The sequence below is a fragment of the Ctenocephalides felis genome, unplaced genomic scaffold (genome assembly GCF_003426905.1).
Source record: "Ctenocephalides felis isolate EL2017-DRISC unplaced genomic scaffold, ASM342690v1 CF-g0.4_SCAFFOLD_01604, whole genome shotgun sequence".
Classification (NCBI taxonomy): Eukaryota; Metazoa; Arthropoda; class Insecta; order Siphonaptera; family Pulicidae; genus Ctenocephalides; species Ctenocephalides felis.
In genome coordinates, this window is record NW_020537758.1 from 28,705,600 (window position 1) to 28,718,128 (window position 12,529).

General features: G+C 35.2%; 1 protein-coding gene across 1 annotated transcript; it reads left to right on the forward strand.

Moving 5' to 3' along the window:
* Positions 1 to 5,324: 5,324 nt before the first annotated feature.
* On the forward strand, positions 5,325 to 7,142 carry LOC113373608 (A-agglutinin anchorage subunit-like). The gene is made up of 7 exons (XM_026613895.1): positions 5,325 to 5,448; positions 5,509 to 5,586; positions 5,646 to 5,726; positions 5,787 to 5,867; positions 6,602 to 6,682; positions 6,740 to 6,820; positions 7,020 to 7,142. Exons 1-7 carry the CDS (start codon positions 5,332 to 5,334, stop codon positions 7,140 to 7,142), a joined length of 642 nt encoding a protein of 213 aa, XP_026469680.1. The 5' UTR covers positions 5,325 to 5,331.
* Positions 7,143 to 12,529: the final 5,387 nt, after the last annotated feature.

The following is a 12,529-nucleotide window of genomic DNA, read 5'->3' on the forward strand; positions in this document are numbered from 1 at the left end:
CACCAGCGAAGGGCCACATATACTCAACCGCTAACTCACCAGCGAAGGGCCACATCTACTCGACCGCAAACTCACCAGCGAAGGCCCACAAAACCTCTAGCTCATCAGCAACATCGGAACATCAATCGACAGGCAACGCAGCAACTAACCAATGCAGAATGCACTAAAAGCAACTCTATTGTGCCATGAGAAACATTCATGGATAGACGCTTTTTCGTAGTTATTGTTGAGCCTTAGAACATCTGAGAGACTTATAAGTTGGATATGTATACCCAGCCTAAATCTTTCTCCAAAGAAATAAGTGGACAAAATCAAGCCAGCTCATACAAAGCTTGAATAAACATAATATTAATTTACAGAACACAACCATTTTTTTTTCTTTCTCCATAGGGGGGGCTGTGCGGCGGCACCCAAGTGCAGCCCTGCAATTAGTACGATCCTGCCGTACCACGTGATTGTCCTGCATGATGCGCACGCATCAAGACGGCCGAATAAAAGAGGAAGGATCATAGGCAAACGTCTCTTCCACCGTCAACCGCCAACAAGGACAGACCAATAAATAAATTGTATTAATATTCAACAATAATAAATAGAAGTGAATAGAATCAAAACTCTTGTTATTCGACAACCACTTCATATACATGTTTGAATAAATTTCTTAAAAAGTTGATCCAAATATAAAAAATGTAACCAGAAAACTTGACATATTAGTTTAAACAAGTGGCTCAGTATACAATTTTCAACTTTAATCAATTTTTAACTTCCCGTAGGGTAGTTATAGTAATGGGCCAAAAATCGAAAATGAAAATCGTTACATATCTTTACGTTTTGAAAATTTCTGAACATTTTGGCAAATCTCAGAAAAAAATGAATGTGTGTGTGTGTTTGTATATCCGCATTTTTTCGTTCACGCTTTTGGGCGCACGGATCAACGTATTTGAATGGTTCAAAAATTATTCGATTCGCATTGATAGGGAGATATGCTGATTAGTGTTTGACAAAGGCAGGTCCAGCCGTTACGGAGATACGGAGCAAAGAGTGCAGAGAATTGCAATCGAAATTTTGAGAGAATGAAGTGTTCGATTTGAATGATCTAAAAATATTCAATTAATAATGATGCGGAGAAGTGGTGATTAGTTTTTGACAAAAGCAGGTCCAACCGTTTATAAGATACGCTGCTAAATGTACAAAAAATTGCAGTTTTTGAGAGAACTAAGCATCCGATTTGAATGATTCAAAAAACTTTCTGCTTATGCTGACGAAAAAATTGCTTTTGGATTTTTTTGTCTAAATTTTTTTTGTATATCAGAAATAATTTAGATTTTAATTTTAATTTTTGCTAAAGTTCTAAAACTCATTAATATACTATAAATAAATAATTTCAATTTTGCCATTCAGTTTATATAATTCTTATGACCTGTAATTTTTTTCCATTTTTTTTTCTCCCATTTTTTTTTCCAAATTTTTTTTTAATTATGGAAAAAAAATGTTGGAAAAAAAATTCTGGAGAAAAACAAAATTCTTTCATCAATAATAATTAATTAATATATAATTGTTACATTTTGATTAAAGAAACCTATGGGTGAATTTTACTGAACTTATGAAACAAATACCTCTTTTCTTTAAGTTTCATTCATGTCTCGATCGTGCTACCCTGACATTTTCAACCAGATCCTTTTCACCCGCTAGTCCATTACAACTTTCGTTAGGGTATCATCATAAACAATGTTATACACAGTGAAATACTAAAACATATATACCGGACTTAACTTTAAAAACGTAGCACTGAACTCTAGATTTCCAATGATGTTTATGAAATTATTTTAAGACAGTTCATACATAATGCAACTGAGAAGACGTTGATGGTAATCGATACATAATTTGATCGAGGCAAAGAATTCTGTTGATCGAGTTGGTGTTCTACCAAAGACTAGAAGTTTTGTCTATACAGAGAGATATATTAATTACTTAGGCGGATTGTCAAGTAGAACGTTATGTCGATTCATGTATATACATTTTCAGGACGATTTGCCCACATTTTTGAAACGATTTAAAGCATTATCATACAACTTACAACATTTTTTGTATATCCATTCACAACATTTTCAAGGCATTGGCAATATTTAATCAACAAATGTCGTGGCATTTGACAACATTTTCAGGACGATTTAAAGCATTATCAGACAACCTACAACATTTTTTATCTATTTACAACATTTTCAAGACGATTTAAAGCATTTTCAGATAACCTACAACATTTTTGATTTATTTACAACATTTTCAAGACTATTTAAACCATTTTCACACAACATACAACTTTTTTGAACTATTTACTACATTTTCAAGACGATTTGAAGCATACTGTGTAATTATTAATAATTCAATTATTAAACTAGCAGCGATTTTCTATTTCTTTCTCTGAAATAGTTTATGGACCTCAGTATTAAGCTTTGTTTGACACGCTGACTCGCAACCCAAAAACTGGAAGATTCTGATAAATATATTTGCTGGTCGTTTTGAATTTAATCATTCGTTAAATTCAGTTTGATTTTGACGCCACCGCCAGCGCTACCGCCACCGCTCGGCTGTCATTGACCGACGAACTAACTGTCAAAAGTCTGTTTCATGTGACGCGCAGATAGATGGCGCTGCAGCCGCACCACTGGCGCGAAAACAAGGATTCTGTCCTTTCTCTTGTCGGCCATCATGGAGTGAACATCGAAAAAGTAGATAAAGATGCTGAAGGAGGAAAATTCCTCGGTAAATAATTGTATTTTAATATTTCAAGGCAGTGATATAGTGATTTTTGTTGTGTATGTTAATTGAATAGTGTGCGACAGCTTAGTGGTTCTTGTTTAATTATTATTGTTAGTTAATTAAATGATCGTAGATGCAGTTTTATTAACATTTCAAATTACGCAATGCGACATAACACTGCGCGTTCTTGCTATTTGCAATCGATAAATACGTTTGAAACCAGTGCAAGTTCTTGAACATTATTGTTACATTGTGCAACAAATTGCAAATTGTGCAATGTTTTTTTTTTAATATTGATTAGATTTTGAATATTATTTTGAAGTTAGAATAACTTTTACAGATTCGAATTTACGCCATCATCGCGTTGTCATATACAATTGTCAATGACATTTTGAATTGGCGGCAAAATTAGTAGCGTCATCGCCAGCGACAAACGACGATTCGCATTTGGCACGAATTGATTAGAGAATAGTGATTTCACACAAGATGACATACGATTATTTTTTCTTATATATTTTATATTTTATTGCCGATGCTAGTGATAGTATATATTAGCTAAAGTTAAATTGTGTGAATCGTTTAAGATAACGCAATTTTATTACACTCAAAGCACATTAAATCCACACATTAATTTAACTTTTTATTTTCAGGTTAATTGTATCAAGCGCTGCAGCTATTACATAAAGCCTGACAATGACACAATAATAATGATGATCTAAATTGTAAAGAGAACATTCATGCTATGGCAGAGTTGCCGGAATGTATATATATATATCTTCTGCTTTGTTTGTATACATTTATATTTTCAAGTATGCGTCTATGTAAAAGTAACAATGCTTGAATTACTAACACGTTTTTTTTTCAGATCTTTACAATTCAACTGTTAATGTCCCGGAGAAGCTTCAGGATTGACTTGAAAACTTGTTTATACAAATAATCTGTGTAGAAGTTCATCCGACTGTGCAAGACAAAGTGAAGTGACTAACATTAATGGGAATTTTGAATACTGTGGAGACAGACAGTACGAAAAAGGCTCAGGTTTGAATGTCTTGCTCATGAATGAATTAATAATCCCTCCTTATTTGAATGAGTTTAATGTAAATTTTGCTATGTCTTGCTTTGTTGCCGTCCTGATTTTGATTGCCCAGAATGTTTGCCTCTCCCTCTTGGTTGCCTTGTCCAATACCCAGATTGCTTGATTGCCCAGAATGTTTGCCTCCCCTGCTTGGTTACCTTGGTTATTGCCCAGAATGTTTGCCTCTCCCTCTTGGTTGCCTTGTCCAATACCCAGATTGCTTGATTGCCCAGAATGTTTGCCTCCCTCCTGCTTGGTTACCTTATCAAATTTCTTACCGCGTGGGTTGCCTTATTTGAATCCTAAGGTTCTAGCCTCTCCGTCCTTGTTGCGTTGTACAATGCCCAGAATGTTTGATTCCCAGTCTTGATTGCCGTGTCCAATACCCAGAATGTTTGCCTTGTTCGATGCCTAGATTGTTTGCTTCCTCTCGCTTGGTCACCGTGTCCAATGCCCAGAATGTTGTCTTATTGTCTTGGTTGCCTTGTCATGAGCCTTATATGAATCCAAAGGTCTTTGCCTCTTCGTCTTTGTTGCCTTGTCCAATGCCCGGAATGTTTGCTTCCCCCTCTTGGTTGCCATGTCCCATGCCTAGAATGTTTGCCTCCACCTCTTGCATACCGTGTCGAATACACAGAATGTTTGCCTTGTGCATTGCCCATAATACACCTTTATCAGGAACCTGTCTTTGACTAATAATTGGGTATGTATCTTTCTATATAACAATAGCAATGCCTACATTGCTAACATGTATTTTTTTTTTTTAGATCCTTTCAATTCAACCATCAATGTACTGAGTAAACACCACGTATACCTCTTCATCATGGACCTCTATCTCTAATCATACAGTATGTATCTGTCTATAACAACAAAAATGTCTGCATCGCTAACATGTATTTTTTTTTCAGATTTTTCCAATTCCACCATCAACGCACCGAATAGACACCACATCGACCTCTAATAATACAGTATGTATCTGTCTATAACAACAATATTTGGAACGCTAACATGTATTTTTTTTTTCAGATTCTTCCAATTCCAACATCAACGCACCGAATAGACACCACATCGACCTCTAATAATACTGTATGTATCTGCCTATAACAATAATAATGTCTGCATTGCTAACATGTATTCTTTTTTCAGATTCTTCTAATTCCACTATCAACGCACCAAATAGACACCACATCAACCTCTTCATCAGGGACTTCTCTCTCTAATAATACAGTATGTATCTGCCTATAACAATAATAATGTCTGCATTGCTAACATGTATTCTTTTTTCAGATTCTTCCAATTCCACTATCAACGCACCAAATAGACACCACATCAACTTCTTCATCAGGGACTTCTCTCTCTAATAATACAGTATGTATCTGTCTATAAGAACAATGATGTCTGTATTGCTAACATATATTTTTTTTCAGATTCTTCCAATTCCATCGAATAGACACCACATCGACCTCTAATAATACAGTATGTATCTGTCTATAACAACAATGTTTGGAACGCTAACATGTATTTTTTTATTTCAGATTCTTCCAATTCCAACATCATTCCACCGAATTGACACCACATCGACCCCTTTGTCAGGGACTTCTCTCTCTAATAATTCAGTATGTATCTGTCTATAACAACAAAAATGTCTGCATCGCTAACATGTATTCTTTTTTCAGATTCTTCCAATTCCACTATCAACGAACCAAATAGACACATCAACCTCTTCATCAGGAACTTCTCTCTCTAATAATACAGTATGTATCTGTCTATAAGAACAAGATGTCTGCATTGCTAACATGTATTCTTTTTTCAGATTCTTCCAATTCCACTATCAACGCACCAAATAGACACCACATCAACCTCTTCATCAGGGACTTCTCTCTCTAATAATACAGTATGTATCTGCCTATAACAATAATAATGTTTGCATTGCTAACATGTATTCTTTTTTCAGATTCTTCCAATTCCACCATCAACGCATCAAATAGACACCATATCAACCTCTTCGTCAGGAACTACTCTCTCTAATCATACAGTATGTATCTGTCTATAACAACAAAAATGTCTGCGTCGCTAACATGTATTCTTTTTTCAAATTCTTCCAATTCCACTATCAACGCACCAAATAGATACATCAACCTCTTCATCAGGGACTTCTCTCTCTAATAATACAGTATGTATCTGTCTATAAGAACAAGACGTCTGCATTGCTAACATGTATTCTTTTTTCAGATTTTTCCAATTCCACTATCAACGCACCAAATAGACACCAGATCGACCTCTTCATCAGGGACTTCTCTCTCTAATAATACAGTATGTATCTGTCTATAACAACAAAAATGTCTGCGTCGCTAACATGTATTCTTTTTTCAGATTCTTTCAATTCCACTATCAACGCACCAAATAGACACATCAGCCTCTTCATCAGGGACTTCTCTCTCTAATAATACAGTATGTATCTGTCTATAAGAACAATGATGTCTGCATTACTAACATGTATTTTTTTTTCAGATTTTTCCAATTCCATCAACGCACCGAATAGACACCACATCGACCTCTAATAATACAGTATGTATCTGCCTATAACAATAATAATGTCTGCATTGCTAACATGTATTCTTTTTTCAGATTCTTCCAGTTCCACTATCAACGCATCAAATAGACACCACATCAACCTCTTCATCAGGGACTTCTCTCTCTAATAATACAGTATGTATCTGCCTATAACAATAATAATGTTTGCATTGCTAACATGTATTCTTTTTTCAGATTCTTCCAATTCCACTATCAACGCACCAAATAGACACCACATCAACCTCTTCGTCAGGAACTACTCTCTCTAATCATACAGTATGTATCTGTCTATAGCAACAATGTTTGGAACGCTAACATGTATTTTTTTTTCAGATTCTTCCAATTGCAACATCATTCCATCGAATAGACACCACATCAACCCCTTCGTCAGGGACTTCTCTCTCTAATAATTCAGTATGTATCTGTCTATAACAATAATAATGTTTGCATTGCTAACATGTATTTTTTTTTACAGATCCTTCAAATTCCACCATCAACGCATCAAAAAGACACCATATCAACCTCTTCGTCAGGAACTACTCTCTCTAATCATACAGTATGTATCTGTCTATAGCAACAATGTTTGGAACGCTAACATGTATTTTTTTTTCAGATTCTTCCAATTCCACCAACGCACGGAATAGACACTACATCGACCTCTTCATCAGGGACCATTTCAAGTATTCATGCTCCGGAGAAACTTCATAAGTTCATGCGACAGTGCAAAACAGTGTGAAGTGACTGACATCAATGGACTTCATTGTGAAGAGAAAGTCGATTGCCTTGATTGCACCTTTGAATGCCCAGGATTTTTGCCTCCCCGATTTTGTTGCCTTGACCAATGCCCAGAATACTTGCCTCCCCATTTTGGTTGCTTTGTCTAGAGCCTTATTTTATTGCCCATTATGTTTGCCTCCCGTCTTGGTTACTTTGTCCAATTGCCTGTTTTTTGCCTCCCGTCTTGGTTGCTTTGTCCAATTGCCTGTTTTTTGCCTCCTCGTCTTTGTCCTCCAATGCCTTATTAAATGCCCAGAAGGTTTGCCTCTTCCACTTGGTTATCTGGTTCTCCAATGCCTTATCGAATGACCTGCATTTTTGCCTCCCCGGTTTGCTTGTTTTGACTATAGCCTTATTTTAATGCCCATAATGTTTGCCACCGCGTCTTGGTTGCTTTGTGCAATTCTCAGGGTCTTGTCCTCCAATGTATCTTTGAATGTGATTGCTTGTTGTATCTTGATGATCTTTCTTGTTGATAATTGATAACTCATGGTGCCCCCCTGATTTCGATGACTACTACAGTCTTCGTTTTCCCATGTCTTGACAATTGAAGCCCACCATTGTCAGTAGTTTCACTTTGTCCATGATTCATGTAATCAGTGATCATGATAATCAATATTAATAATAACATTTATTAATAGTAGTAATCAAAATGTATTCTAACCTTTTGCTTTCTGTTCCAGATTCAATTCTCCCCCACTGAACCTCCTGCCTTCGTCGCTTAAGTTGCATAAGTTGGAATAATAATTCTTATAAATTTTGCACGGTGCAGTTTACTTAGGAAGACTTAGTGAAACTCAGAAAACAAACTCTTGGTGAGTTACTTTTTATAATGTATTATAAAGTAGACTGAATTACTATTAATTGGGTAATTTTGTTCACAGGGCAAACAATGACACACACCTGCCTGCATTGGACCTATCTTGCTGTCACAAACATTAACAACGGAGTCTCTAGACAAGATAAAACATGCTGATGTGTTAGCATTGGAAAGTGCAAAATTCATTTATGCGTTCAATCAAGGATGACTTTAATACTTATAATATATTCATCTAATTATTAAATAAATACATTTTTGTATCTAGTTCAATGTGTTGTTTTAATTTCCATTAATTCTTCACTTATAAAATATGTTACTTAAATTGCATAAATATTTAAAACTATTTTAATGTTATAGGTATAATAAAAGAATGTCAAACGTCAGTTCCGATAGATGAAGACAATGTGAAGTGAACAGCAACCGAGTGGCTCCATTGTGAAGACTGCGGATATAGCACTTTGGATATTAAAACATTTGTTGCGCAAACAAATATAAGTATTAGAATATTTTATATTTAATATGTATATATACTAATTTATTGATCTATTTGCTAAGCATATTTAACATAACTTTAGGCTTCCCTTTAACTTTTCTCTTGAATGAATTGTACTCTGGTTCATCCTACTCGAATATCTTGCTCGAATGGCCTGCAGCCTGTTCTCTGCTTATACCCCGTGGTCTATACTTGTAAACTCTGGTCTATACTTGTGAACTCTGGTCTGTACTTGTGAACCCCGGTCTATACTTGTGAACCCCGGTCTATACTTGTGAACCCCGGTCTATACTTGTGAACCCCGGTCTATACTTGTGAACCCCGGTCTATACTTGTGAACCCCGGTCTATACTTGTGAACCCCGGTCTATACTTGTGAACCCCGGTCTATACTTGCGATCCCCGGTCTATACTTGCGATCCCCGGGTCTATACTTGCGATCCCCGGCCTATACTTGCGATCCCCGGCCTATACTTGCGATCCCCGGCCTATACTTGCGATCCCCGGCCTATACTTGCGAACCCCGGCCTATACTTGCGAACTGGGTCTATACTTGCGAACACTGGGTCTATACTTGCGAACACTGGGTCTATACTTGCGAACACTGGGTCTATACTTGCGAACACTGGGTCTATACTTGCGAACACTGGGTCTATACTTGCGAACACTGGGTCTATACTTGCGAACACTGGGTCTATACTTGCGAACACTGGGTCTATACTTGCGAACACTGGGTCTATACTTGCGAACACTGGGTCTATACTTGCGAACACTGGGTCTATACTTGCGAACACTGGGTCTATACTTGCGAACACTGGTCCCTTAGGCCCCTGCATTTGCCCCCTATGGTTTCTTGCCCCTTGATTTGTATTCATGTAAATTGACTAATGTTTTGTTCAAATAGTTTTATATTTAGTTTATAGTATTTTAATTATTGTAAAATATTATTTTATTACAATATTAATAAATCTTTCTTACAGGTTGTATCGAATTGCTAATTTGACTAGTACTGCTGATCGTGCTGTCCCAAAACACTTGTCAAGATTCTACTATGTGTCGCATTGAGAAGCCAATGTCAAGAACCTAAATGTTTGTAATACATTTATCTAAATATTGAATACAATTATTGTTAACCTTTTAAATTCGTTGTTTTATTCATACCATTATTGTTTTCTTTCATTGTGAGTCTTTAGGCTCTCGATCATTTGCTAGATATGCAAACACATTAACTCATTTGCTCATGTAATTTTTTTTATACACCACTCACTGAATTACATAAGTATTTATGTCTTTACATTTTATAGGTAATATGGGAGAAATTCATTTATCAATTCTGACGAAATAAGACCAGAGTGAGGTGACCGGCAACCGATAAACCTCATTGTCGTGTTTGGATGTCTTAAACTTCTGGCCTCTGATGACTTCGATGTCTTCTGCAATTAGATAAATCAAGACAAAGTAAAGTGAACAACAACCGATTGGCAGTATATATATTATATTTAAGTATATATTTAAGAATTAGACAGGTCCCAAATCACTTGTCAAGATATACAAATATATTGACTCGTTTAATCATGTAATTTTTTATTCATTATTTACTAAACCATGGATTTTTACTCAATATAAACATGTCAAAAACACACATTTTTCCTTTTATTATTTCATGTCTAATTCATGATTTGAATTTTCACATGTTTATATAATAGTAGTAATCATAATTAATAATAATGTTTCTAATAATAGCAATTGTAATTAATCTTTCTAATAAATAAAAATTATTATTTATAAATGCTGTTTTATTGTAGTTTGAGTAAGAGTATGTTATAATAATATAATTAATATTTGTAATGTAACGATCTATCTTATATATAAATTTGTGTAATGCCATCAAATAAAATTATTTAACTTTATCTGTAAGTGTTTAATTTAATTCAATTTTTATCAATTTCAGTGATATTAAATTACACAAGTTCAATTATATATCAACCATTAACATTCGAGTCAATTTCAATTAAGCAAATTTAAAGTTCAGTTTAGAAATCCACGAATTGAGTAAAAAGCCATGGATATATATGCATGAGTTTTTAGCATGAAACATAAAAAGAAAAAATTTATGTTTTAGACAAGTTTAATTTGAGTGAAAATCCATGACTTTTTAAACAGTTCGAAGTGGAAAATATTAATATTTTAAAAGTTTAATTTGAAATTAGCTACTAATATGTTGAAATTATTGTATTATACAATGTTAATAAAGTTATTGTAATTATATCTTTTAATTGATATTTCATGTTTTTAATTAGCTATATACTTTAGTTAATATGAGCACTTTATTAGATTGTCTTTGCAATTTTACTTAGAATTATTTAATGGCTCAAAGACTAATTATTTATTTCAACAACTCTGTGATAAACAGATTAATTAATTAGTTCAATTTAATTAATAAGTATAACTAGTGTTAGTTAGTTTTACTTAACTAAGAAAAATATATTTTTTTATGTATTTTTTCAACTTTAATAAATATAAGCAATTTATTAATTTAATGACTTTATTATTTTATTACTTCATTATAAAGGCTAAGATTGTGTTTGCAATTTTGCTCATAATTAAATTAATTATTTGCACAAAGACTTATTTCAACTGCTCTATTGCAATTAGATAAATTAATCAGTGTATTTTAAGTAATATATATAATACGTATCAGTTCTACTTAACTTAGAAAAAATATTTCCTTAGATCTTACTATTTTTTTCTTTTCTTATATACCGTGTAACTTTAAGAAAAATGAGCACTTTAATTAATTTAGACTGCATAATAATTAGTTCATATTAGTTAATACCTAATAACTTATATTAATTATTTTTGCTTTTTAACTTATAAAAAAAATACATCTTAAAGACTTAGAATTTTTTCTTTTTCTCTATTATCACTTTTTTTACTTAATTTAACATATTTATTATCTTATTTAAATCCCGCTAGTTAAGGGATTTTTTTAACCCCCAGGTTCTGCGGTTACCTAACCATAGAACCCTGGTTTAAGGTAACCGGAGCCCTGAACGTCAGGTAACCGGAATTCGGTAAACCCTGACGCAAGGGGTCGGGATGGGATTAGCTACCCTACAATTTTACAATTAATTCGCTTACCTCGATTTTTTATTTTTTACCCTACCTGCCGTCTCGAACCTGCTACCATATCCTTCCAATCTTCTATCCCATTCACTCCTCTTAGCCCGCTACTCCATGCTGATCACACCGAAACACCGCCGCAAACTGGCTTATGTAGACTCGATATAGATAAGCCAGAAAATAATTCAACCGGCGACGATTTAACAAGTCATAAGCACGAAAAAAAGCCGAGTTCGTCACCGGTTGTGTGGCGTAACGGTTAGCGTGATGGCTTTGTACCGCAAAGGTAACGAGTTCGATCCCAGGATCGGACGGGAAAAAAGTTCGTCGTGTTGGCCGGTATACTATGCAAGCGTGCCGGACGTTACGTTGATGTAATTAAGAAAAGCTCCGTGTAGGCGAAGGGGTGAATGAAGAAAACCTTCCCTGCCTCGGGCACCCTCCGTCAGGCATTGCGACCTGGCGGGGGGTGCCCTAGCGGATTTCTTCACTTTATTTACTTAACTAGACGGCGGGGGGTCGGGAGGCCTCCCCACGCGGGCGCGGAGCCGGTCAATCAAGAACCAAGCCAGCCAGCCCCCGAATTCAACGCCACGCGCGCGCGCGCGTGCACGTGCGTGTGCGTGCACGTGCACGTACCTATGGGTACAGTATATACATTCTTAAAAATGTACTAGTACGCGTTGCTACGCAACGCGTAACTATTACATATTTACGAAATGACATTCTTAAATAAGTACGCGTTGCGTAGCAACGCGTACTTTTTAAAAATGTACTAGTACGCGTTGCGTACGCAACGCGTACTAGTACATTTTTAAAATGACATTCTTAAATAAGTACGCGTTGCGTAGCAACGCGTACTTAAAAATGTACTAGTACGCGTTGCTACGCAACGCGTACTAGTACATTTT

Bases quoted from the DNA above. Each gene is read 5' to 3' on its own strand.
- LOC113373608 (XM_026613895.1), top strand. From the start codon at position 5,332: ATGTTTGGAACGCTAACATGTATTTTTTTATTTCAGATTCTTCCAATT. The intron at 5,727-5,786 runs GTATGTATCTGC...TTCTTTTTTCAG, and splicing joins CTTCTCTCTCTAATAATACA to ATTCTTCCAATTCCACCATC. The intron at 6,821-7,019 runs GTATGTATCTGT...TTTTTTTTTCAG, and splicing joins CTTCTCTCTCTAATAATTCA to ATTCTTCCAATTCCACCAAC.